Source organism: Trifolium pratense, linkage group LG3 (assembly GCF_020283565.1).
Source record: "Trifolium pratense cultivar HEN17-A07 linkage group LG3, ARS_RC_1.1, whole genome shotgun sequence".
NCBI lineage: Eukaryota > Viridiplantae > Streptophyta > Magnoliopsida > Fabales > Fabaceae > Trifolium > Trifolium pratense.
The window spans coordinates 52,923,037-52,949,240 of record NC_060061.1 but is presented as its reverse complement, the minus strand read 5'-3'; the positions used below and the strand labels follow the sequence as shown (position 1 = coordinate 52,949,240).

Sequence of the window (26,204 nt, the reverse complement as noted above, 5' to 3'; positions counted from 1 at the left end):
CTATGGTGCTTGAATTCAAAATACTTCATTCTCCTCCTGCAATTGTCAAGGAAAATGTGGATTCAGTTCACCGAGTAACTTTGGTTTTTATTTTTTATTTTGCTTACTTGTATTGTTGTATGATACTATGATTTGACTGTAGAAGCTTTTGATTCAACCCGTGTAATAATCAAAACCTCTTCAATTGAATGAATATTTGTACTTTTCTAACTGAGATCGATTCCATGATCAATATATAGCTGTAAATTTAGATGCCTAGTTAATTTATGTGCCTCAGCTAGCGTGTAGTTGTAATCATTGACGGTGAATCAAAATCATTTTGCAGGTGCGTGTAGTTGTAGTTGCACTAACATAGTTTCAATCTTATCAGTTTTTGTTTACTTTCAAAATCTTATCTGTTTGTTAAGATTTATTTTTTTATCTATTTGTTTTCTCTATCCATTGAAAAGATTCTATACATCCACGCAACCAATAAGTACTCTTAAACTATTTGAAATATACAACACAATTTTGTTTCTATAAATAACTTCACCATTGCACAACACCAGTTCTGGAGAAATCAATTCCTGAGATATAGATATACATTCCCAACTTTCTATGCAGCCATTCTCAGTTCAATTTTCACACACATTATACAGCATGACTGATTTTTTATTGATAAATTTGGGGCCTATTCTAGAGACTCATTATTTATTCCAGTACTAGTTATTTAGAAGTTTACATATATCTCTTCCACAAAGATATGGTCAACCATAGTTTACATCATCTCATCCACTAAGATATGGTCAACCATCTTGAGTCATAATCATTACATATTCATTTGCTTGTAAGAAATTGATAATCAATAAATTATCAAATTCAACCATATATTTTGCATTAATTTATTTTACTTTTGGTGACAACTCACTTGCAAGATGGGTTCAAGGCGTAAATAAATATGGTTTTATGCATGTAAGATTGGCTTTGTCTAACGTGCACAAGTAAGTTCGTCTTGCACCATGCACACGTTTGTTTTCCACCATTTGATCAATAAGTTTCATCCTATCTCATTTGATCTAATGGTGAGACTTATTCATTCAATGGAAAAAATATACTTGTCATGGTGCAATATTATCTCACAAGTAATTGTAAGAAAAATGTTGTGACGGTCAAACCTATATTTTTATTAATATGAATAACTCCTCAATTTAATTTCTATTGACAGATCCCATAAACAATATAGAGTACTTATTATTTTTATATATTTTAGAGATTAATTTGGATTAAAGGTTTATTCACTTTGTTGTTTATGAATTAAGTGTGTTGAATTTCAATGGTTTGCCTCAATGTAGTTCTAGAATTAGTGAATAATAAATCTTATATCATGAAGTTCATGGTTTACCTGCATCACAAACTTGATAAAATTATGACTTTTCATCACATTATCCAAGCCTTTGACTTTTGGAGCTTGCTTTTTCTTGACATCATTCACAATTAGGATATACAGAAGAAATACACCATTGAAAGAAAAAGAAAAATACCATAATAGCATAACTGCAAGATATATACATATGATCCCAATAGCATAACTGCAAGGTATAGCAGCTAGAAGCAAATGCGAGTGAAATGGCAGAAACTGCAGTCTCATTGGCCTTGGGGGAAGTGTTCCAACTTCTTAAGGAAGAAACAGATCTTTTGAGAGGTGTGCACACAAGTTTTTCAGGCATCAAAGATGAACTAGAAAGCATTCTAGTCTACCTCAGAGATGCAGACAGAAAGGCGGCGGATGAAGCAGACACCAATGAAGCAATCAGAACTTGGGTGAAGCATATGAGAGAAGTGTCATTTCGCATTGAAGATGTCATAGATGAATACCTTTGGCTGACGCATGGAGTCAATTCCCCTGGCTGTGGAGCTTTAGTATGCAAAATTTCTAGCTTATTCAAAACTTTGATTCCCCGTCATTGGATAGCATCTGAGATACAGGACATTACTGTGTCAATTCGTTAGATAAAGGAAATAAGTGAGAGGTATAACTTTGAAATTTCACATGAACCAGGATCATCAAGCAGCAGCAACAACACTAGACAGACAGAAAATAAAAGATGGAATGATCCTCGATTGTCTTTCCTTTTCACTGAAGAAGCTTCAATTGTCGGATTTGAAGGTCCGAGAGAAGAATTGACTGGTTGGTTATTGGATGGTGCAGCTGAGCGCACCGTGATTTCAGTGGTTGGAATGGGGGGGCTCGGAAAAACCACTCTAGCCAAACTGGTTTTTGACAGCAAAAATGTAATAACAACACAATTTGATTGCAGAGCATGCATCAGAGTTTCTCAATCATACACTGTGAGGGGGTTATTGATGAACATGATGGAGGAATTTACTAGAGAAACTGATTGCCCTCTTCTGCAGATATTACACAAAATGGATGACAAGTCACTGATTATACAAGTGAGGCAATATCTGCAACATAAAAAGTATTTGATATTCTTTGATGATATATGGCAAGAAGATTTTTCCGACCAGGTTGAATTTGCCCTTCCCAATAACAACAAAGGTAGTAGGATCATAATCACTACTAGAATGATCCAAGTTGCAGATTTTTTCAAGAAATCGTTTCCAGTCCATATTCACAACTTCAACTTTTGACTCCAAACAAAAGCATGGGAACTCTTCTGCAAGAAAGCATTCAGATTTGAGCATGATGGACAATGTCCACCAGAGCTCAAGTCCATTTCAAAACAAATTGTTCGAAAATGCAACCAGCTACCTCTGGCAATTGTAGCAGTTGGTGGTTTATTTTCAACAAAAGCTAAAACCGTGAATGAATGGCAAATGGTGAGTCAAAATCTGAACCTAGAGTTGGGACGTAATGCCCATTTATCTAGTCTAACAAAGATTTTATCTCTTAGTTATGATGACCTGCCTTACTACTTGAAACCGTGCATTCTGTATTTTGGTATATATCCAGAGGACTACTGTATTAATCATAAGAGATTAATTCAGGAATGGATAGCTGAAGGATTTATTAAAAAATCTGATGGGAGAAGAACTTCAGAGCAAGTTGCGGAGGAGTACTTGTCGGAGTTGGTTCACAGAAGTTTGGTTCTTGTATCAAAAGTTGGCTTTGAAGGGAAAGTTAAAACAAGCCATGTCCATGACTTGCTGCGGGAACTAATCATTAGAAGAATGAAGAATTTAAGTTTCTGTCATTTTGTTCATGAAGATCCAGTTGGAATAACTAGACGCCTGTCCTTAGCCATTAGTTCCAACAATGTGTTCAAGGGCATTAACTGCTCGCATTTTCGTGCTATCCTTGGCTTTGGCAAAGGAGGAAAATTGGAGCCGTTCATCAGTAAATTGTGTTCAAAGCCTAGGATTCTGAAGGTACTTGACATTCAAGCTACATCATTGAATCAAATTCCTAATAATTTGGGGAATATTTTTCATTTAAGGTACATAAACCTAAGGGGTACAAAAGTACAGACTCTTCCTAAATCTATTAATGAGCTATATAACTTAGAGACATTGGATTTAAGAGAAACAGTTGTGCATGAAATACCAAGTGAAATAAACAAGCTGGCAAAGCTACGTAACCTTCTTGCTTGCAACTGTAACTACGAAGCAATGTATTCTCTTTTGAGCTTTACAACTGGCGTGCTGATGCAAAAAGGTATTAAAAACTTGACTTCCATACAAAATCTTTGATATGTAGAGGTAGATCATGGGGGAGTACATCTCATTCAAGAGATGAAAATGTTAAGGAAGATACGGAAATTAAGTTTAACCCTTGTAAGAAGAGAACATGGTGATGCCTTAAGTGCTGCAATAGTAGAGATGAAACACCTTGAAAATCTTAATATCACTACAATAGCTGAAGATGAAATCCTTGACTTGAAATTTATATCATCTCCACCGCAACTTCAGTGGCTTCGTTTGAAAGCTAGACTACAGAAGTTCCCTAACTGGATTCTAGAACTTGAGTGTCTTGTTAAAGTAAGGCTAGGTTTTTCTATGTTGAAAGATGATCCACTGCAGTCACTGAAAAACTTGCCAAATCTGCTCAATCTATGTTTGTGGGATAATTGCTATGATGGTGAAACTTTGCATTTTCAAAATGGAGGGTTTCAAAAATTGATGACACTGAATCTCAGTCGATTGAATAAATTAAATTCCATTGTTATAGACAATGAAACTTTGATTTCTGTCGAACATCTTACACTGGAAAATATCCCCCAACTGAAGGAGGTACCCTCTGGCATTAATCACATGCATAACCTCAAAGATATTTACTTCACTGATATGCCAGCTGAATTTGTTGAAAGCGTTGATCCAGACAAAGGGCAACACTACTCGATTATCAAGCATGTTCCTCTTGTATTCATACGTCACTGGTATGGCCCAAACTTTTATGATTATGACATTCGCACTATTAACTGATCATGCTTTGGTGTCTAGCAAGCTTCAAAATATGAAGGTAACTTTCCTGACTTTTCACTATACTTTCTCTTGTATATCTGTATATCTCTATTTTCATGTTACATCGCTCATCACATCGCTGACGACAGTAAGAACTTCGTACCTATATCATGGTAACCAAAAAAAAAACACTATATTTGGAGTGATACAAATGGAAAATACACATAATATAAAGTATTCAAAGTCACCATTGTTTGGCCTGAGGGCAGTGAAAATTGGTTGCAAGAGAGGAGGGGAATTAATAGGACAGTTTAATAATTTCAAAAATATAGAAATTTTCATAAATTTTGTAATAATATATTGCAAAAATAATTCCAATAACTTTTGAAATTTTACAAGAATGAAGTTGGTTATTACTTTTACTTTTATTAATTTTAAACTTTGATGTGCTACCTATAAAGCATTCTTGCACCATCATTCAGTTTTATAAAGACACTTCATTTGAGATAACTGACTTGATAATTTCTTGTGTCATTGTAGACAGAAATTCGAGTTCTCCGTGATCTGGCTCAAAAATGACGTATTTCGTTCTACGGTGCTTCAATCAAAATAAAGTATTTCCTTCTCATCACCCAATAATCAAGAAAAGTGTGAATCATTCGAGTCACTGACCGTCTTTTTTGTGATCGGTGACGTTTTATAATTTGGTTGTGGAAGCTCTAATTCAAAATCTTGTAATCAAGACCTATATCTGGATTCCATTCAGACGTGATTTTGAAATTTCTTTCCTACTTTTATCATTTGTGCTGTTTATGATTGTTGGAAACTTTTCTTCAACCCTTGTAATAATAATCAAAACCATTTCAAGTTCATTTGGATGAATATGTTTTCTTGATAACCAAGATTGATAGTACTATCCTTATCTAGCTGTAAATTTAGATGCCTAGTTGAATTGAAGTTAATCAGGAGGACAGCCGGTTTCATCCATTCATCCATTTACTCATTATTTTTGAAACCTGAAAAAGGCCTTATATGGTCTAAACTGGCTCCCGCCGGACCTAGTTTCAGCTCTATGCTTCCTCGCCGACTATTTAATTCTAAATTCGAAGTTATACACTTCGCTCTTCCATTACGCATCATATCAGGTTTCATCATTGCATATTTTCTAATATAGAGGATGATTTGTTGCTCATGTGGAATGACTCCAACAATTCATAAAATCACTTTCTGCCGCATTCTCTTTCAAGTCATTTAAGTACCAAAATTCCAATAAGATATTAATATAAAAGTTCTATAACTAACAAAAAGACATAGTCATCAAAGTTCTTTACCTTTTCTGCATCATGGCAAATATTACATATAAAACAGACCAAAAATATATATATTCAACCATCTGTGTTAAGTTTCAAAGTGAGTGTGATCACTATCTTACAATGATATATACATTAAATAGAATTAAAAAAAAAATATCAAATTCCACGCTACATAATAATAAAGAAAAACATCCTTGAGAGTTGAGACTTGAGTAAGACTTATATATCTTAGGGAAGTTATTTGTACAAATATTTCCAATAAAATGAGCACATTATTTGCAAATGGCTACTAAACTAAGGGGGCTCACTCAATTTAGAACAAGATCACAGTCACTCTAAGTATGATTTAAGGACTCTATTTTTAACATACAATCCCATATATGAAAAAAAATATAAAAAATTAAATATAGAAACTAATAGTAGTTAGTGTATTATACCCAGCCCATATTTATGGTTAAGCAAAGCCTACCTAACATAGCCACTAGTTATTATAAAAAATAGAAAAATGGATTATAGAATGTGGTTCCAGATCTTAATTTAGTCTTAATCTAGAGTACATATCCACTAGTCTTAATCTAGAGTACTTAATTTGATAATCAATAAATTATCAAATAATTCTAAAGCTTGGACCGTATTTTTTACATTAAGTTGAAAGACTATATGTGCCGGCCAAAGATATAATTCTTATTGGTTAAGCCTGTTGAATTTCAATTTTGTTGAATTAATAAAAACATTCATACTTGTTCACATTTCAAGTTGTCAAATTGCAAAATAATAAAAACTTTTCTAAGAAAAATATGGTTTGCTTACACCACCAAGTTGATGAATTTTCTAATCAGCATTCACAGTTAATGTACCTAAAGTAAAACAAAAAAGAGACAGAATACCATACGGCAGTGTCATTTCAGATTATAGCGATATGGCAGAAACTGCAGTATTGTTTGCCCTGGGGGAAGTGTTCCAATTCCTAAAAGATGAAACAAATCTCCTGAGTGGTCTACACAAAGATTTCACAGACATCAAAGATGAACTTGAAAGCATTCAAGTCTTCCTCAAAGATGCTGACAGAAGGGCTGCGGATGAAGCGGACACCAACGAAGGAATAAGAACTTGGGTGAAGAATATGAGAGAAGTATCATTTCGCATTGAAGATGTCATTGATGAATACCTTCGGCTGATCCATAGGACTGATCCACCTGTATGCAGATCTTTAGTCTGCAAGATTCCAAGCCTAATAAAAACTTTGATTCCCCGTCATAAAATTGCATCAGAGATTCAGGAAATTAAGTTGTCAATTCGTGGAATAAAGGAAAGAAGCGAGAGGTATAACTTTCAAATTTCACATGAACAAGGATCCTCAAGCACCAGCAACAGTACTGGAGAGACAGAAAGTGGAAGATGGCATGATCCTCGTCTGTCGTCCCTTTTCGTTGAAGAAACAGAAATTGTAGGATTTGAAGGCCCAAGAGAAGAACTGTTTTGTTGGTTACTGGAGGGTGCGGCTGAGCGCACGGTGATTTCAGTGGTAGGAATGGGGGGTCTAGGGAAAACCACGCTTGCCAAGCTAGTTTTTGACAGCCAAAAGGTAACAACACACTTTGATTGTCGTGCTTGCATCACAGTTTCTCAATCATACACTGTGAGAGAGATACTGATCAAAACGATGGAGCAATTTTGTCAGGAAACTGAAGACCCTCTTCCAAAGAAGTTACGCCAAATGGATGACAAGTCACTGGTTATAGAGGTAAGGAAATACCTAACCCATAAGAGGTATTTGATATTCTTTGATGATGTATGGCAAGAAGATTTTTCCGACCAGGTTGAATTTGCCCTTCCCAATAACAACAAAGGTAGTAGGATCATAATCACCACCAGAATGATGCAAGTTGCAGATTTTTTCAAGAAGTCCTCTCTGGTTCATGTTCACAACTTGCAACTTTTGGCTCCAAACAAAGCATGGGAACTCTTCTGCAAGAAAGTATTTAGATCTGAACTTGGTGGGCGTTGTCCACCAGAGCTTGAGACTTTGTCAAAAGAAATTGTTCAAAAATTCAAGCAGCTACCACTTGCAATTGTAGCCATTGGTGGTCTACTTTCCACAAAATCCAAAACGATGATTGAATGGCAAAAGGTGAGTCAAAATCTGAGTTTGGAGTTGGGACGTAATCCCCATTTAACGAGTCTAACAAAGATTTTATCACTTAGTTATGATGGCCTGCCTCACTACTTGAAACCATGCATTTTGTATTTTGGCTTATACCCAGAAGACTATGCCATTAATCAAGAGAGATTAACTCACCAATGGATAGCTGAAGGCTTCGTTAAATATGATGAGAGGAGAACTCAAGAGCAAGTTGCAGAGGAGTACTTGTCTGAATTGATTCATAGAAGTCTGGTTCAAGTCTCAAATGTTAACTCGGAAGGGAAAGTTAATACATGTCAAGTCCATGATTTGTTGAGGGAAGTGATCATAAGAAAAATGAAGGATTTAAGTTTCTGTCATTGTGTACGTGAAGATGGAGAATCAATAGCAGTTGGAAAAACTAGACGCTTATCTATAACCACTAGTCCTGCCAATGTATTGAAGAGCACTAACAATTCACATTTTCGTGCTATTCATGTTTTTGAAAAAGGTGGATCGTTGGATGATTTCATGGGAAAACTGTGTTCACAGTCTAGGATTTTGAAGGTACTTGACATTCAAGATACATCGTTGAATCGTATCCCCAAAAATTTGGGGAATCTTTTTCACTTGAGGTACATAAGCCTAAGTAATACAAAAGTACAGACTCTTCCTAAATCTATTGGTGAACTACAGAACTTAGAGACACTGGATTTAAGAGGAACACTTGTGCATGAGATACCATGTGAAATAAACAAGTTGACAAAGTTACGGCGTCTTGTTGCTTTTCGTCGTAACTATGAAGTAAAATATTCTATTTTGGGCTTTACAACTGGTGTAGTGATGGAAAAAGGTATTAAAAACTTGACTTCCCTTCAAAATATTTGCTATGTGGAGGTAGATCATGGAGGAGTAGATCTTATTGAAGAGATGAAAATGTTAAAGCAGTTACGAAAGTTGGGTTTAAGGTGTATAAAAAGAGAACATGGGAATGCATTAAGTGCTGCAATAGTAGAGATGCAACACCTTGAATCACTAAATCTCACTGCAATAGCGGAAGATGAAATTATTGACTTGAACTTTGTGTCTTCCCCACCCAAACTTCAGAAGCTTCATTTGAAAGCTAGACTAGAAAAGTTGCCTGATTGGATTCCAAAACTTGAGTGTCTGGTTAAGATAAGGCTAGGCTTTTCTAGGTTGAAAGATGATCCACTACAGTCGCTGAAAAACTTGCCAAATCTGTTGAAGCTCACTTTGTGGGATAAGTCCTATGATGGTGAAGTTTTGCATTTTCAAAATGAAGGATTTCAAAAATTGAAACAACTGATTCTCGGTCACTTGAATAGAGTAAATTCTATCCTTATAGAGAAAGGAGCTTTGCTCTCTCTTGAAAATCTTAAAATGGAAAGGATCCCCCAACTGAAGGAGGTACCCTCTAGCATCAAACTCTTGGATAAACTCAAAGTCATTGACTTAGTTGATATGCCAGATGAATTTGTTAAGAGGATTGATCCAGACAAAGGGCACGACCACTGGATTATCAAGCATGTTCCTCTTGTATTAATTCATCAGTCGTTTGGCCCAAAATACTATGATTATGACATTCGCACTATCAACTCATCTTCCAAGGAGTCATGAGCAATTGAGAATGCTATGGTATCTAGCAAGCTTCAAAGTAAGAAGGTACCTTTCTTTCGATCGTGCAATGCTTCTCTTATTTATCTTTACAATTCCTGACTTTTTCACTATTCTTTCTCTTGTATATCTTTTTGTACACCTTTTCCTTTCTATCTCTATCTTTTTCTAATGTTACATCACATATCTCATTTTATAGTCTTCCTATCCCTTTTCATTGATAGAAAGAAATAGGGAAATCAAATTGTTGACAGCATTTGGCTTTTTTGAAGGAAGAGGAGAATAATAAACAGGAATGGTTTAATAATTTCAGAAAACTAGAAAGTTCAATAATTTTTTAAAAACAATTTACATAACAAACTCAAATATTTAAGTCACTTACATAATTGTCTATTTTATCTGAAGTGTATCCAAATAACACATGAATATTTTTCAAGAATAAAGCTGGTTATAAATTTCAAATAATTTTTTACTTTGTTGTGCTATCATAAAAATAAAAACATTACACTAGCATTCAATTTTACAGTGATGCTTCAATGAGCTTGTTTAATTAACTTGGCAATTATATTAAACTTTGCAACTATATGAGATACCTGACTCTAACTTGATTGTTTCCTGTGTCAACGTAGACAGAAATTCGGATTCTCCATGTTACAGCTCAAAGATGCCATATTTTGTTCTTCATTACATCTATGGGGCTTGAACTCAAAATAAAATATTTCCTTCTCATCCTGCAAATATCAAGGAAAAAGTGGATTCAATTCACCGAGTGACTTTGGCTTTTCGATTTTATTTTTGTTATTTGCGTTGTTCTATGATTTGGTTGTGTAAGCTTTGATTCAAAACCTTGTAATCAAGACTGATATATGGTGTTTAAGATTGGTGGGAGCTTTTCATCAACCATTGTAATAATCAAAACCACTCGTGAAGAATAAATTTCAATTTTTTGTGTATTAATCCTCCAGTTTGTTCCACCTAATAGAATCAAGCTCAGATTCTCTCGTACGATTCATCTTTAGAGGAAAATCATTAACTACTTAAGTTCAATCGATTATAATATATAAATCTTAAATTACTTAATATTACTCTCTCTTTGAATTGGATTCTTAAGTATATAAAAATAGTAAATACACTCTCTAAAGGTCCACCACATCCTAGAAAACCATTTTTTGGTTTTCAAAAATAACAAGTGGATGTAAGCTTTCAAATAACATTTCTTAGAAATTTCTTAGTAATTGATTAGTAAATGGGTGTTTAACAATGATTAGATATGTACCAAGGAATAGATAGAGTGAATTATTAATTTACAATATATTAATGAATAGGTTAAGGAATAGTCCCTTTGTAATACTTTATAAGCAAAATATGACCAGATACATTAAATATACAATTAATCTAAAAGGTCATTTTGCTTATGCTTATAAAGTATTCCGAGGGAATAAGTTGACAAGGACTACCACATGTTAGAAGACCATTTTTCCATTTCTCATAATAGTGGATGTAAACTTTCAAATAACTTTCCTTGAATAACATTTTTAGGACCACCACATAATTTAGAAGACCATTTTTCCATTTCTTATAATAACTAGTGGATGTAAGCTTTCAAATAACTTTCCTTGAATAACATTTTTCTGTTTGGATCTAAGCTTTCAAATAACTTTCCTTGTAATAACTTAATAGTTATATAGCTCTTATCTTACCCTTATCAACTTATTCCTTAACCTATTAACTAAAATATTATAAATTAATAATTCAACTTATCTATTCTTTGCTACATATGTAATCACTATTAAACACCAATAGGACGATTTTGTAAAATTGATAATTTACTTACTTATTCATTAATCGATTTTCTTAATCTATGTGCAAGAACTTTAAACGACACTTATTTAGGAAACAGATGAAGCATTTGGAAGCTAACATACAATAGTCGTTATAAAAAACAGAAAAATTGTTTTCTAAGATGTGGTCCCAGGTGTTGAGTCTTATTCTGTACAAACTTGGTTGCTTCCAAGAAATTGATAATAAAAAAATTATAGTTATCAAATTACAGATCAATAATCACATTCCTTTACTTTGACTTTTGAAACTTAACCTTCCTTAGCGCCATTCAAAGTTCATGTACCCCAAGGAAAAAACACAATACTAGGTCGGATGATAAACACATGATCCCAACAGCATAGTTGAGAGGTAATGTGATTATCAGATGAGAGTGAAATGGCAGAAACTGCAGTATTGTTTGCCCTGGGGGAAGTGTTCCAAATCTTAAAAGAAGAAACAAATTTGCTGAGTGGTGTACACAAAGATTTCTCAGACATCAAAGATGAACTTGAAAGCATTCAAGTCTTCCTCAGAGATGCAGACAGAAGGGCTGCGGATGAAGCGGACGCCAATGATGGAATAAGAACTTGGGTGAAGCATATGAGAGAAGCATCATTTCGCATTGAAGATGTCATTGATGAATACCTTCGGCTTACGCATAGGGCCAATCCTACTGGATGTGGATCTTTAGTCTGCAAGATTGCAAGCCTGATCAACACTTTGATTCCTCGTCATCACATAGCATCTGAGATTCAGGACATTAAATTGACAATTCGTGGAATCAAGGAAAGAAGTGAGAGGTATAACTTTCAAATTTTACATGAACCAGGTTCATCAAGCAGAAACAACACTAGAGAGACAGAAAATGGAAGATGGTGTGATCCTCGACTGTCTTCCCTTTTCATTGAAGAAACAGAAATTGTAGGATTTGAAGGCCCAAGAGAAGAACTATTTGGTTGGTTATTGGAGGGTGCAGCTGAGCGCACAGTGATTTCAGTGGTTGGAATGGGGGGTCTAGGAAAAACCACTCTTGCCAAGCTAGTTTATGATAGCCAAAAGTTAACATCACAGTTTGATTGCCGTGCTTGCATCACAGTTTCACAATCATACACTGTGAGGGCGTTATTGATAAACATGATGGAGCAATTTTGTAGGGACACTAAAGACCCTTTACTTCTGATGTTACACAAAATGGATGACAAGTCACTAATTACAGAAGTGAGGCAATACTTGCAACATAAGAGGTATTTGATATTCTTTGACGATGTATGGCAAGAAGATTTTTCCGACCAGGTTGAATTTGCTATGCCTAATAACAACAATGGTAGTAGGATCATAATCACCACTAGAATGATGCAAGTTTCAGATTTTTTCAAGAAATCGTTTCTAGTTCATGTCCACAACTTGCAACTTTTGTCTACAGAGAAAGCATGGGAACTCTTCTGCAAGAAAGTATTTAGATTTGAGCTTGATGGGTATTGTCCACCAGAGCTTGAGGCTATTTCAAAAGATATTGTTCGAAAATGCAAGCAACTACCATTGGCAATTGTAGCCATTGGTGGCCTACTCTCAACAAAATCTAAGACCATGATTGAATGGAAAAATGTGAGCGAAAATCTGAGCCTAGAATTGGGACGTAATGCCCATTTAACTAGTCTAACAAAGATTTTGTCGCTTAGTTATGATGGTCTGCCTTACTACTTAAAACCATGCATTTTGTATTTTGGTATATATCCAGAAAACTATTCTATTAATCACAAGAGATTAACTCGACAATGGATAGCTGAAGGTTTTGTTAAATCTGATGAGGGAAGAACTCCGGAGCTAGTTGCAAACAAGTACTTGTCTGAATTGATTCACAGAAGTCTGGTTCAGGTACTGAATGTTGGTTTTGAAGGGAAAGTACAAACATGTCAAGTGCATGATTTGTTGCGGGAAGTGATCATTAGAAAAATGAAGGAATTAAGTTTCTGTCATTTTGTGCATGAAGATTGTAACACAGCCGCATTTGGAATAACTAGACGCCTATCTGTAGATACTAATTCCAACAATACATTGAAGAGCACAAACAACTCACATTTTCGTGCTATTCATTTTTATGAAAAAGGAGGATTGTTGGAGCCTTTCATTGGTAAATTATGTTCCCAGTCAAAGATTTTGAAGGTACTTGACATTCAAGGGACATCTTTGAATCATATACCTAATAATTTTCACTTAAGATACATAAACCTAAGGGGTACAAAAGTACAGGCTCTTCCTAAATCTGTTGGTGAGCTAAAGCACTTAGAGACATTGGATTTAAGAGACACGCTTGTGCGTCATTTACCAAGTGAAATAAACAAGCTCACAAAGCTACGGCACCTTCTTGTTTTCCATCGTAACTATGAAGCAAAGTATTCTCTTTTAGGCTTTACAACTGGTGTACGCATGGAAAAAGGTATTAAAAACATGACTTCCCTACAAAATCTTTATTATGTGGATGCAGATCATGGTGGCATAGATCTCATTCAAGAGTTGAAAATGTTAAGGCAGTTAAGGAGGCTTGGTGTAAGGCGTGTACGAAGAGAACATGGGAATGCCTTAAGTGCTGCAATAGTAGAGATGAAACACCTTGAAAATCTCAATATCACTACAATAGTTGAGGATGAAATCATTGACTTGAACTTTACATCATCCCCACCCCAACTTCAGCGGCTACATTTGAAAGCGAGACTACAGAAGTTGCCTAACTGGATTCCAGAACTTGAGTATCTTGTTGAGATAAAGCTGGCTTTATCTAAGTTGAAAGATGATCCGCTACAGACACTAAAAACCTTGCCAAATCTGCAGAAGTTCGGTCTGTGGGACAATGCCTATGATGGTGAATTTCTGCATTTTCAAAACGGAGGGTTTCTAAAATTGAAGAGGCTGGACCTCAGTCGCTTGACTACTGTAAATTTTGTCCTTATGGAAAAAGGGACTTTGCCCTCTCTTGAATATCTTACAATGGACAGAATCCCACAACTGAAGGAGGTACCCTCTGGCATCAAGCACTTAGATAACCTCAAAGTTATTAACTTCACTGAAATGCCAGCTGAATTTGTAGAGAGTATTGTTCCAGACAACGGAAAAGACTACTGGATTATCAAGCATGTTCCTCTTGTATCCATTCATCACTCGAATGGCCCAAAATTCTTTGATTATGAGATTCGCACTATTCACTCGTCTTCCTCAGAGTCATATGCAAATTGAGAATGCTTTGGTGTCTACTGTCTAGCAAGCTTCAAAATATGAAGGTACCTTTCCTCTGATCATGCAATGCTTCTCTTATAAAGCATTCTTGCACTAGCACTCAGTTTTATAACGAAGCTTAAGGTGTTTCATTTTCTTTTGAAAAAGATTTAATGTGTTCGACAATTGTATGATATAACTGACTTTGATTGTTTCTTCTGTCATTGTGGACAGAAATTTGATTCTCCATGATACAGCTTAAAGATGACGTATTTTGTTCTATGGTACTTAAGTTCAAAGCAAACTATTTCCTTCTCATCTTGCAATAATCAAGAAATCTGCGGATCCATTCCCTAAGTGAGTTTGGCTTCTTTTCTTTTATTGTGTCGTTTGTGGTGTTTTATAATTTGGTTGTGGAAGCTTTGATTCAAAACTTTGTAATCAGGACTATATTCAGAGGTCATTTGGAGTTTGGACATTTCTTTTGTAGTCATTTGTGGTGTTTAATTTAAGATTGGTAGGAGCCTATTCTTCAACCCTTGTAATAATAATAATAATCAAAACCACTTCATTTGAATGAATATTTTTATTTTGCTAACCAAGATTGATGCTACCATCCTTATCTAGCTGTAAATTTAGATGCCTAGTTGATTTGAAGTTAATCAGGAGGACATGTGTGTGTGTGTCAGCCACCGGTTTCATCTATACATCATTTCGTCAATATTTTTGAAAGCTGAAAAAGGCCTTATATAGTCTAAACTCGCCCCTGGGCCTAGTTTCAGCTCTTTGTGACTTCCTCGCCGACTGTTTATTTATAACTTCAAAGCCATAAACTTCACTCTTCATCTACCCATCCAGTTTCATCACTGCATAGTTTCTAATATATGTAGATGACTTTCTGCTCATGTTGAATACTCGATATTTCTGATGTTAAATAATAGTTATATTATATTATTGTAGGGGTAGTTTAGTCTTTTATAATCCCTAGTTTATATACTCTATTGTAACTCTTGTTCCTTATGTTTTTTGGTTTATTGTAATGGAAAACCCTAGCCTCCTTTTCTCTTTGAATAATCTCAATAGTTAACATGGTATCAGAGCCGGGTTAAGGACTGCAATGTGAGCATTTGACCCAGGACCACGCTAGGCGTGAGGGTGGGTGTTGAATATGTTGTTGTGTTGTTGGAGATTGTTTGAAGTCCCACATTGCTTAGGTTCCCGGGATGTGAAGTGTATAAATATGTGAGGACAACCTCACCCTTTGAGCTAGTTTTTGGGGTTGAGATCCAAGCATATTTAACATGGTAATAATCTCAATAGTTAACATCTGAAACAGTTCAAGAAATCACTTGCTGCAAAATTCTCTTCAAAGGATCAAGGTCCATCAACTGGACTCTTCCTATCTCAGCAAAATTCTCTTCAAAGGATCAAGGTCCATCAACTGGACTCTTCCTATCTCAGCAACACTAAGTAAGGAAACTTATTGGATGAGCTTCCATAGACTTGTGTTGCATTACTAATTCCTAATTCCTGTTCTTCTGCTGCTATACTAGACTCAGCAACATTTGGCCCGAGCAAGTGTTGCATTGAGATATTCTTGTGTGGTCATGAGACCAAAAAATTCTATTTGGTCACACACACAAGAAAAAGTAAATGTAGAAAGAATAATAATTAAATAATATATAATTTTAAATAATTAATAATTATATTATATGTAGTGTTTTGTGTGTGTGACTAAATGAAATTTTTTGGTCTCATGACCACACAAGAATATCTCATTCTATAATGTCTCTAATCTACTGTGTCAAGTGGCGGAGCTCAAAGTATTTTTTGAGGAGGGCCATAAAATGGACAGTGCAAGGATCAAACTTGCGTCATTCAAACAACTGGGCGGCATTCGCAACCACTAGAACACATCACATTGTTGAAATAAAATTGTAAAGACTAATATATATATATATATATATATATATACTCCTTCCGGTCCTTAATATAAGAGGAAGACTACTTTTTAGATTTATTGAGAATCTAATGTATTTAGTCTATATAATGGACTAGATACATTAGATTCTCAATGAATCTAAAAAGTAATTTTCATTGAAACCGGGTAACCACGAAAGATCTCTAGCCTAACAATTTCAAAATTGTCAGTGAGCTAGGCCTTAGAGACTTTTTTTTTGCGATAACCCTCTGGTTCCCATGGGAAAGGGGTCCGGTAATTCAGAGTTCAGCCGCGAGGTAAGTATCGTCTGGTCAAGAATTGTTTCCACCGGGAATCTACAGACATATGTTCTGATTGAATCAATAACTTCACCGGACAAATTCTCAAACTTCACTTGATTATATCAAGTTCTATGTGGAGATTTGAAGAAAAAAAATTCAGAAAATCAGTTGATGAGACTCATTCAGTAATTATACTACACTATACACACATTTTAGATACTAGAACTAGAATTGGAATAATATCATAAAAATGGAAAATATGTATCATTTGATAAAAGAATAAATAAATTGATATTAATGAAACACCAAATACATTATTCAAACTCACTTGAGTTATATCATCCGGCGGTGGAAACTGGTGGCGATATACGATCATGGCGGCGTCTGGAATTTTTGTTGGAAGCGAAGGTGAAATTGGCAGGGACCGTTTAATAATTTCATAAACATATAGAAACTTTAATAATATTTTAAGTTAGTCCTTGATTTTATTTTTTTGAATATTTATCCATGTTTATTTTTGTTGCGTGTAATTTTTTTTTAAGTTTAGTACATAAATTTAAATATTCAATATTGTGTCATATTATTGTTTTAATTTTAAAATTAAATATATTGTACTCCCTTCTTTTCAAATTATAAGAGAAAAAACAAAAATCAAACTTATTAAGAAAAAGTAAAACATGATAATTTGAAATATATTTTTATGGATTTTTCTCGAAACAAGTTGCATGGAAAGATGTAAAAGCAATTTTTATTGGTTTTTTTTTTTTGAAGCAGTTTTTATTGGTTGTTTTTTATTGAGAAAATGGGAAAGGGAGAAAATTAAGTACAATTTGCATTAAATTTTATGATATTAAGGAGAAAAAACTTCTTGAAAATGATTTTTCCCTTATAATTTGGGACAAAAAAATGGGGTTGTTTCTCTTATAATTTGAGACGGAGAAAGTATGTTAATATATTACCGAATTCCTTCATGGCATGGATTTTGTGAAACTTTTTAGTTGAAAAATACAAAGAACACATTCAAGGTATATAAAACTTATAAAATCTTTTTATTAATTAGAATACTCTGACATAGTACAACTTTTTACACAGTCGACCAATTAAAAATAGAAGAAAAAAAATTAAATCAAAACATTTCCTAATCTATCACATCTCTTATTAATTATTATATTGATTTTATTATTATTTTCTTTTTGTGTGATCACATCTCTTATTATCCATGTGTTATTTTTTTTGTAATCACATCTCTTAATCATGTTCAATTGATGCAAACTCCATTCCTTCAAAGGGTAATGGTAGTCCGTTGTTGAGAGGATTCATGTCAAGAGGAGTTTCAAGCATATCATAATGACACAAATAGTACGTAACAAAATTAACATGCTAGTAATATCTAATATAAAATTAACATGCTAGTAAAACTAACGTCGTACTAAGCCACTAGGTTTAGTCTAGGGGTGAGAGATTTAGATAGTATGTTATAGGTTCTTGGTTCGATCTCCAGCTCATTATAAATCGTACTTGTAAAGTCAAAAACAAAGAATATTGCACAATAAATAAAATGAATGCATCTGAAACACTCCAAGGATCTCAAATTCGCCAAGAAACACCTTCGCATCTGAAACTATGTATTAGGAAATATTTGATTTAATTTTTTTTCCATTTTTAACACTAAGATTATGCATCTAAATGAATGATTTTAATTGATTGATTATGTAAAACGTCTTTACTCTATCAAAATATTCTAATTAAACTCCATTCAGATATCCAAAAACCCTAAATTTTATTATAAGAAGAATCCCACCAGTCACTACACACCGATCAATCCAATATTCATCACCTAAAAAACCTGTGATGGATGAAACAACCGCAGTGAAGAGACTCAGTGGTAATTCACTTCACTCTTCATCGCCACCGTCGACCTACATTCCTTTGATACAAGAAACAATCTTGTGTAGACTTCCTGTGAAGTCTCTCTTACGTTTCCGCTGCATATGCAAGCCATGGGATTCTCTAATCTCAAAGGATCTCAAATTTGCCAAGAAACACCTTCACATGTCACCCAAACGCCAGCACCTTGTCACAGCCACATGGAGTATGGATCAAGAGTTAACTGCAATGTCTTGTCCATTTGACTATCTTAATCTCCACTCTATTTTTTACTACAAATCCACTCAACTCGATTACTCTCCCATCATTTCATCATATGATAAGGGTCTCGTTGCATCTTGCGACGGCATCCTTTGTTTTGCCATTGATGAGCGTCTTGCTGTTCTCTATAATCCTTGTATTAGAAAAGAACAAAAATTACCCTATATAGATGATCTTCCAGGTGAAGAAGGTTTAACTCATTATGCTTTTGGCTATGATCCTTTCATTGATAATTACAAGGTTGTTGCTGTTTTTTGGTATAAATATGATTTTGTCAATTACCAAACTAAAGCTAACGTTTATAGTTATAGTTTGGGCACTGACTCTTGGAAAAGGATTGAGGACTTTCCTTCTATGTTTTGTTTTAGTAAATTTAGTAGAATGTCAAAACATGGAATATTCATGAGAGGGACAGTTAATTGGTTGACATATTCTAAGTTGAACGGTTTGGAATGTATTGTTTCTCTTCATTTAGGGTTGGAATCTTATCAAGAAATATCACTGCCTGGTCTACCTGATCTACCTTATATTGTTGGAGATACAAAGATGTTGACATTGGATGTGATGAGGGATTGCTTGTGCTTATTTGAGGTTTCTCAAGAAATGAGGTCTGATGCTTTTATAGATGTTTGGCTTATGAAGGAATACGGAAATAAAGAGTCTTGGATTAAATCGATTCGTCTCCCTTGCTTTGGTTATAAACTTAGCTACACGTTTCTCACCGATGTAGTATATATTTCTGAGGACTTCAACCATGTTCTGCTTGTCTTAGTAGAGAATGGTATATTCAAGTGGGTTGTTTACGATTTCAAATCTGATAGTATAAGTTCCAAGAGTTCCAAAATTCAAGATAACTTAGGTAGGGTAAAGTCAAAAGTCTACGTTGAAAGTTTGATATCACCTTGATTATAATATTAGGACGAGGATGATGTGCTTTGTCACTTGAGTTAAGATTTGAGATCAACTTTCTTTTATGTTTATGTTTGTTTTGAATGTTGGCAGCTTCATGGATCATTGTTCTTTTCCTTTGTTTTGTTAGTTGAGGTTATTAGTTCTGACTCATGCTTTGATGGTTGGAAATTTGATATTATAATTTGATATTAGAATTTAGTTCTGAGTCATGCTTTGATGGTTGGAAATTAGCTTCCAATAATCATAATTGTGAAAAAATATTGATTGTTGCTGTAGGTGAGTGAATATTTATATTTTGTTGCTTCCTATGTCTGTTGTGTTTAATTTTCTGAAGCTCCTTAGTCAATAATCATGAAATTAAAAGTGGATGGAATATTGTACAATATGTGATTGTTTTCTCCATTGGTTTTCTTATTGCATACCTTATAGTGTTTTTTTCTGAAACTCCTTAGTCAATAATCATGAATCACTTTTGACAGTAGCAAATTAAGTTATGATAAAGCAGGTTATTAAGTATCAAAGACAATGATGTATTTGTATGACACAATCACTTAATAATCATGAATCACTTTTGACAGTAGCAAATTAAGCTATGATAAAGCAGGTTATTAAGTATCAACAAAGACAATGATGTATTTGTATGACACAATCACTTAAGAAAATGTCTTTCTTTAAGTGCAAGACTAGTAATCTTGCTTGGCAAGGAGGGTTGCTCTCTCTCTGTGTTTCTCTGTCTCTCTAGATGTAGGTCATTGTTGGACCGAACCACGTAAACAATATTGTGTGTTTCTTCTCTTTGATTGTGTTGCTTATTTTAGTTCGAGATTATTATTGGATTACTTGGTTATTGATTGCCGTTAATTTTGCTCCACACATCATATTATTGGTGTGACTCTATCTAATTCACAACACCCACAAAAATCCTAAACTTAACCATGAAAACAAAATTTGAAAAAACAAAGAAAAAAAAGGACAAGTGTAGGACGCGCCATTCCCAATAGCACTACCCTACGATAGTCGCTCCTTCCCATCGGCACGTTCAATGTTTATTTATTTATAATCATGAGTTGTATAAACGTTCAATGTTTATTTCAAACTTCACATGAACAAGGTTCCTCAAGCAGCAGAAACAACACTGGAGAGACAGAAAATGGAAGATGGCGCAATCCTCGACTGTCTTCCCTTTTCGTTGAAGAAACGGAAATTGTAGGATTTGAAGGTCCAAGAGAAGAACTATTTGGTTGGTTAATGGTGGGTGAAGCTGAGCGCACAGTGATTTCAGTGGTAGGAATGGGAGGCCTAGGAAAAACCAATTTCAACACCAATGGCTACTTCCTAATTCCTTTTCTTCTGGTGCTATACTAGACTCAACAACATTTGACCCGAGAGAGTGTTACATTTCCTGTAATCAAATTGTCTCAGCAAATGCAACCTTCAACTTAAGTCCATATACAAGCACTAAAGCCTATTCTATGATGTCTCAAATCAACTGTGTCGCATGGAATTCATCTCACCAACTCAGAGAATCCGAAGCCTATTTTATTATCCTAAGCTTACAATATATCAGATTGTTGCAGAATACATATATAGGTTGTATGAATATATAGAAGCTATAAAAGTAAAACATAGAGATAACAAATAGATTAAAAAAAAAAAAAAAAAATCCAATCTTAACAAACAGATAGGGTTTTGAAAATAAACAAATTGAATAGATTGAAACATTGATGCAGGCAGTTTCAATGACTTTAATCTTGGTTTTGAGTAAGTTAAGGTGCGAGTAAGAAATTGGTTTAGTTAGGAGGTTTTCCGGTTGGTGACTTGTTGGCATGAGAGAAACATTGAGCTGCTAAGCTTCCTGTAATTCATATAGCAAATGATAATCTATTATTAAGTGTTTCGTGTGGGTATGGAACACAGAGTTGGTACATAAATAAGTTGCACCTATGTTATCTTAGTAGGTCATAGGTGCATCAATTGGAACACTATATTCTGAGTAACTGTTGGAGTCGTTGAAGCTTTTGTTTTGTATTTAGCCTCTGTTGGAGATCTTGCAAGTTGCAATTGTTGGTTTCTTTTTACGAAATGCTGTAATGTTATGATTCTTTAAGTTGGTAAGATGAAATCCATCCGATACGGTTGATTTGAGACAACGTAGAATAGGCCTCAATGCTTGCATATGGAATGGATTTGAAGATTCCATATGTTGAGACAATTTGTTGACAGGAAATGCAACACCCGAGCGAGTGATTCATAGATGATGTAAGGAACCAATTAGACTTTGAAAAATGCTCTTATCACATTTTTTTTATTCTGGTATAGCATCAGAAGATAAGGTAGGACTATGATCCTTTAAAGAGAATGTGGTAGCAAATGATTTCTTGAATTGTTGCAGAAAATTTGGAGTCATTCCACATGAGCAGCAAGTTATCTGATAAAACCTGATATGTAGATGAAGAGAGAAGTGTCTGACTTTGAATTTATAAAAAAATTGTCGGTGAGGATCTCACGTAGCGCTGAAAATGGGCCCGGAGGCCAGTTCAGACCGTATATAAGGAATTTTTCAGCTTTCAAAAATAATGTTGGATGGATGAAATCGGTTGCTTGAGACGCATACACGTCCTCATGATTAACTTCAAATCAACTAGGCATCTTGGTTAGCAAAATAAACATATTCTTTCAAATGGATCAGTTTTGATTATTATTACAAGGGATGAAGACAAACTCCGACTAATCTTAAACAGTTAAACACCACAAATGGAAAAAATAGGTAACAAATGTCAACATGACGTCTGTATGGAATTCAGATATAGGTCTTGATTACAATATTTTGATTCAAAGCTTCCACAACCAAATTATAAAACACCGCAAATGACAAATATAAAAAAGAAAAGCCAAAGCCATTCGGCAACTTTGAGCTTTATCATGAAGAACCCAAATTTCTGTCCACGTTGACACAAGAAACAATCAAGTCAGTTATTGTATACAGTTGCCAACGTCATTAAACACAATAACTGAAGCATCCCTATAAATCTGAATGCAAGTGCAAGAATGCTTTATACAATAGCACATCAAAGTTTAAAATTAATAAAGTATGTTATAGCCAAATTAATAAAGGAAAGGTACCTTCATATTTTGAAGCTTGCTAGACACCAGACCATTCTCAATTGGTTTATGACTCCTTGAAGGATGAATGAATAGTGTGAATGTCATAATCGTATAAGTTTGGGCCATACCAGTGACGAATAAATACAAGAGGAACATGCTTAATAATCGAGTAATCTTCCCCGTTGTCTGGATCAATGCTTTCAACAAATTCAGTTGGCATATCAGTGAAATAAATATCTTTGAGTTTATGCATGTACTTGATGCCGAGGGTACTTCCTTCAGTTGAGGAATTTGTTCCAGTGTAAGATGTTCAAGAGAGAGCAATGTTCCATTATCGATAACGACGGAATTTACTCTATTCAATCGACTGAGATTCAGTGTATTCAATTTTAGAAACCTCCATTTTGAAAATGAAAAATTTCACCATCATAGCAATTGTCCCACAAACAGAGATTAAGCAGATTTGGCAAGTTTTTCAGTGACTGAAGTGGATCATCTTAACAAGACATTCAAGTTCTGGAATCCAATCAGGCAACTTCTGTAGTCTAGCTTTCAAATGAAGCCGCTGAAGTTGGGGAGGGGACGATTTAAAGTTCAAGTCAATGATTTCAGCCTCGGATATTGTAGTGATATTAAGATTCTCAAGGTGTTTCATCTCCACTATTGCGGCACTTAAGGCATTCCCGTGCTCTCTTCTTACACGGGTTAATCCTAATTCCTTTATCTTCCTTAACATTTTAATCTCTTGAATGAGATCTACTCCTCCATGATCTATCTCCACATAACAAATATTTTCTAGAGAAGACAACTTTTTAATACCTTTTTTTTTATCCGCAAGAAAATAAAATCTCGATCTCCGAAAGCGTTTTCCTTCCCCCGCCGCATCTCCCTCCCTTCTTCGAGCACGCAAGAAGGTATTAAAAAGCTCAAAAGAGAATACATTGCTTCATAGTTACAATGGTAAGCAAGAAGGTTCTGTAGCTTTGTCAGCTTCTTTATTTCACTTGGTATCTCATGCACAAGAGTTTCTCGTAAATCCAATGTCTCTAAGTTAATTATGTAGCTCACCAACCGATTTAGGAAGTGTCTGTACTTTTGTACCCCTTAGGTTTATGTACCTTAAGTGAAAATGATTCCCCAAATTATTAGGAATATGGTTCAATGATGTACCTTGCATGTCAAGTACCTTTAAAATCCTAGACTTTGAACACAATTTACTGATAAAAGGCTCCACTGGTCCACCTTTGCCAAAGCCATGAATAGCACGAAAATGTGAGTTGTTAGTGCCCTTGAACACATTGTTGGAACTAATGGAAATAGATAGGCGTCTAGTTATTCCAAATGGAGGTGATTTATCAACTTCACCTACAAAATGACAGAAACTTAAATCCTCCATTTTTCCAATGATCACTTCTCTCAGTAGGTCATGAACTTGAAATGTTTTAACTTTCCCTTCAAAGCCAACTATTGAGACCAGAACCAAACTTCGATGAATCAGTTCCGACAGGTATTCCTCTGCAACTTGCTCGAAAGTTCTTCTTCCATCAGATTTAACAAACCCTTCAGCTATCCATTGTTGAATTAATCTCTTATGATTAATACAGTAGTCCTCTGGATATATACTAAAATACAAAATGCATGGTTTCAAGTAGTAAGGCAGATCATCATAACTAAGAGATAAAATATTTTTCAGATTAGATAAATGGGCATTACTTCCCAACTCAAGGTTCCGATTTTGACTCACCACTTTCCATTCAGTCACGGTTTTAGATTTTGTTGAAAATAGACCACCAATAACTACAAGCCAGAGGTAGCTGCTTGCATTTTCGAACAATTTCTTTTGACAGAGATTTAAGCTCGGGTGGACAATGCCCATCATGCTCAAATCTGAATGCTTTCTTGCAGAAGATTTCCCATGCTTTGTTTGGACTCAAAAGTTGTAAGTTGTGAACATGGACTAGAAAGGATTTCTTGAAAAAATCTGCAACTTGCATGATTCTAGTGGTGAATATCAAATACTTCTTGTGTTGCAGGTATTTCCTCACTTGTGTAATCAGTGACTTGTCATCCATTTTGTGTAACATCTGCATGAGAGGGTTTTCAGTTTCTCCACAAAATTCTTCCATCATGTTTATTAATAACCCCCTCACTGTAGATGATTGAGAAACTGTGATGCAAGCACGGCAATCAAATTGTGTTGTGACCTTTTGGCTATCAAAAACTAGCTTGGCAAGGGTGGTTTTTCCGATCCCCCCATTCCTACCACTGCGATACATGTGCGCTCAGATGCACCACTTAATAACCAACCGGTCAATTCTTCTCTCGGGCCTTCAAGTCCGACAATCGCAGTTTCTTCAATGAAAAGGAAAGACAATCGAGGATCACACCATCTCCTATTTTCTGTCTCTCTGGTGGTGTTGTTGATGCTTGATGATCCTGGTGCTTGTGAAATTTGAAAGTTATACCTCTCGCTTCTTTCCTTGATTCCACGTATTGACATCTTAATGTCTTGTATCTCAGATGCTATCCTATGATGGGGAGTCAAAGTTTTGATTAGGCTTGCAATCTTGCAGACTAAACGTCCACATCCAGGATCTTTGACCTCAATTGTCAGCCGAAGGTATTCATCAATGACATCTTAAATACGAAATGATGCTTCTCTCATTTGCTTCACTCAAGTTCTTATTCCTTCATTGGTGTCTTCTTCATTATCCGCTGCCCTTCTATCTGCATCTTTGAGGAAGACTTGAAAGCTTTCTAGTTCATCTTTGATGTCTGAAAAATCTTTTTGTACACCTCTCAGAAGATTTGTTTCTTCCTTAAGGAGTTGGAACACTTCCTCCAAGGCTAATGATACTGCAGTTTCTGCCATCTAGCTGTAGAGTGTGTTTCCTTTTCTTCTGTTTTTCTTTCAATGGTCTTTTTTCTTTGTATATCCTAACTGTTAATGGTGTCAAGGAAAATCAATCTCCCAAAGTCAAAGGATAGGATTGTCATTATAATTTGTTATCAGCCTAGGATAGTAAAGTGGTAATAAAAAAAGTGTTTATGTTATAGGAAAAGATTTATTATTCATAAAATTCCAAAACTACATGTTATCATGTGCATTGTTTCTTTTTTTAATGCTTTTGTTTATGCTACTCCATTGAACTTTATTTTTAAGCAAAATTTAGAGTGCAAAAGCATCATATTGTTATAATGACATCCCAACTATGTTGGCTACCTATAAAGCACAAACACTTCTCGCATTTGGCGTGTCCTGGTGTTAGACACACGTCGGTGTCTGACACCAATACATATTATATTGAATTATG

The 26,204-nt window shown here is 34.9% G+C and overlaps 2 protein-coding genes and 2 pseudogenes across 2 annotated transcripts; 3 read left to right on the top strand and 1 right to left on the bottom strand.

Moving 5' to 3' along the window:
• Nucleotides 1-1,605: 1,605 nt before the first annotated feature.
• On the top strand, nt 1,606-9,518 carry LOC123915388 (annotated as a pseudogene).
• A 1,976-nt stretch (nt 9,519-11,494) lies between these two features.
• On the top strand, nt 11,495-15,611 carry LOC123917357 (disease resistance protein RPM1-like). Its single transcript, XM_045969050.1, has 2 exons — nt 11,495-14,567; nt 14,737-15,611. The coding sequence occupies exon 1, from the start codon at nt 11,689-11,691 to the stop codon at nt 14,521-14,523; it is 2,835 nt and encodes a 944-aa protein (XP_045825006.1). The 5' UTR covers nt 11,495-11,688; the 3' UTR covers nt 14,524-14,567; nt 14,737-15,611.
• A 2,959-nt stretch (nt 15,612-18,570) lies between these two features.
• Nucleotides 18,571-19,860, top strand: LOC123917360 (F-box/kelch-repeat protein At3g23880-like). The gene is made up of 2 exons (XM_045969054.1): nt 18,571-19,130; nt 19,179-19,860. Exons 1-2 carry the CDS (start codon nt 18,577-18,579, stop codon nt 19,777-19,779), a joined length of 1,155 nt encoding a protein of 384 aa, XP_045825010.1. The 5' UTR covers nt 18,571-18,576; the 3' UTR covers nt 19,780-19,860.
• Nucleotides 19,861-22,371: 2,511 nt separating this feature from the next.
• LOC123917361 lies at nt 22,372-25,937 on the bottom strand (annotated as a pseudogene).
• Nucleotides 25,938-26,204: the final 267 nt, after the last annotated feature.

Bases quoted from the DNA above. Each gene is read 5' to 3' on its own strand.
- LOC123917360 (XM_045969054.1), top strand. From the start codon at position 18,577: ATGGATGAAACAACCGCAGTGAAGAGACTCAGTGGTAATTCACTTCAC. The intron at 19,131-19,178 runs GTATAAATATGA...TAACGTTTATAG, and splicing joins AAGGTTGTTGCTGTTTTTTG to TTATAGTTTGGGCACTGACT.
- LOC123917357 (XM_045969050.1), top strand. From the start codon at position 11,689: ATGGCAGAAACTGCAGTATTGTTTGCCCTGGGGGAAGTGTTCCAAATC.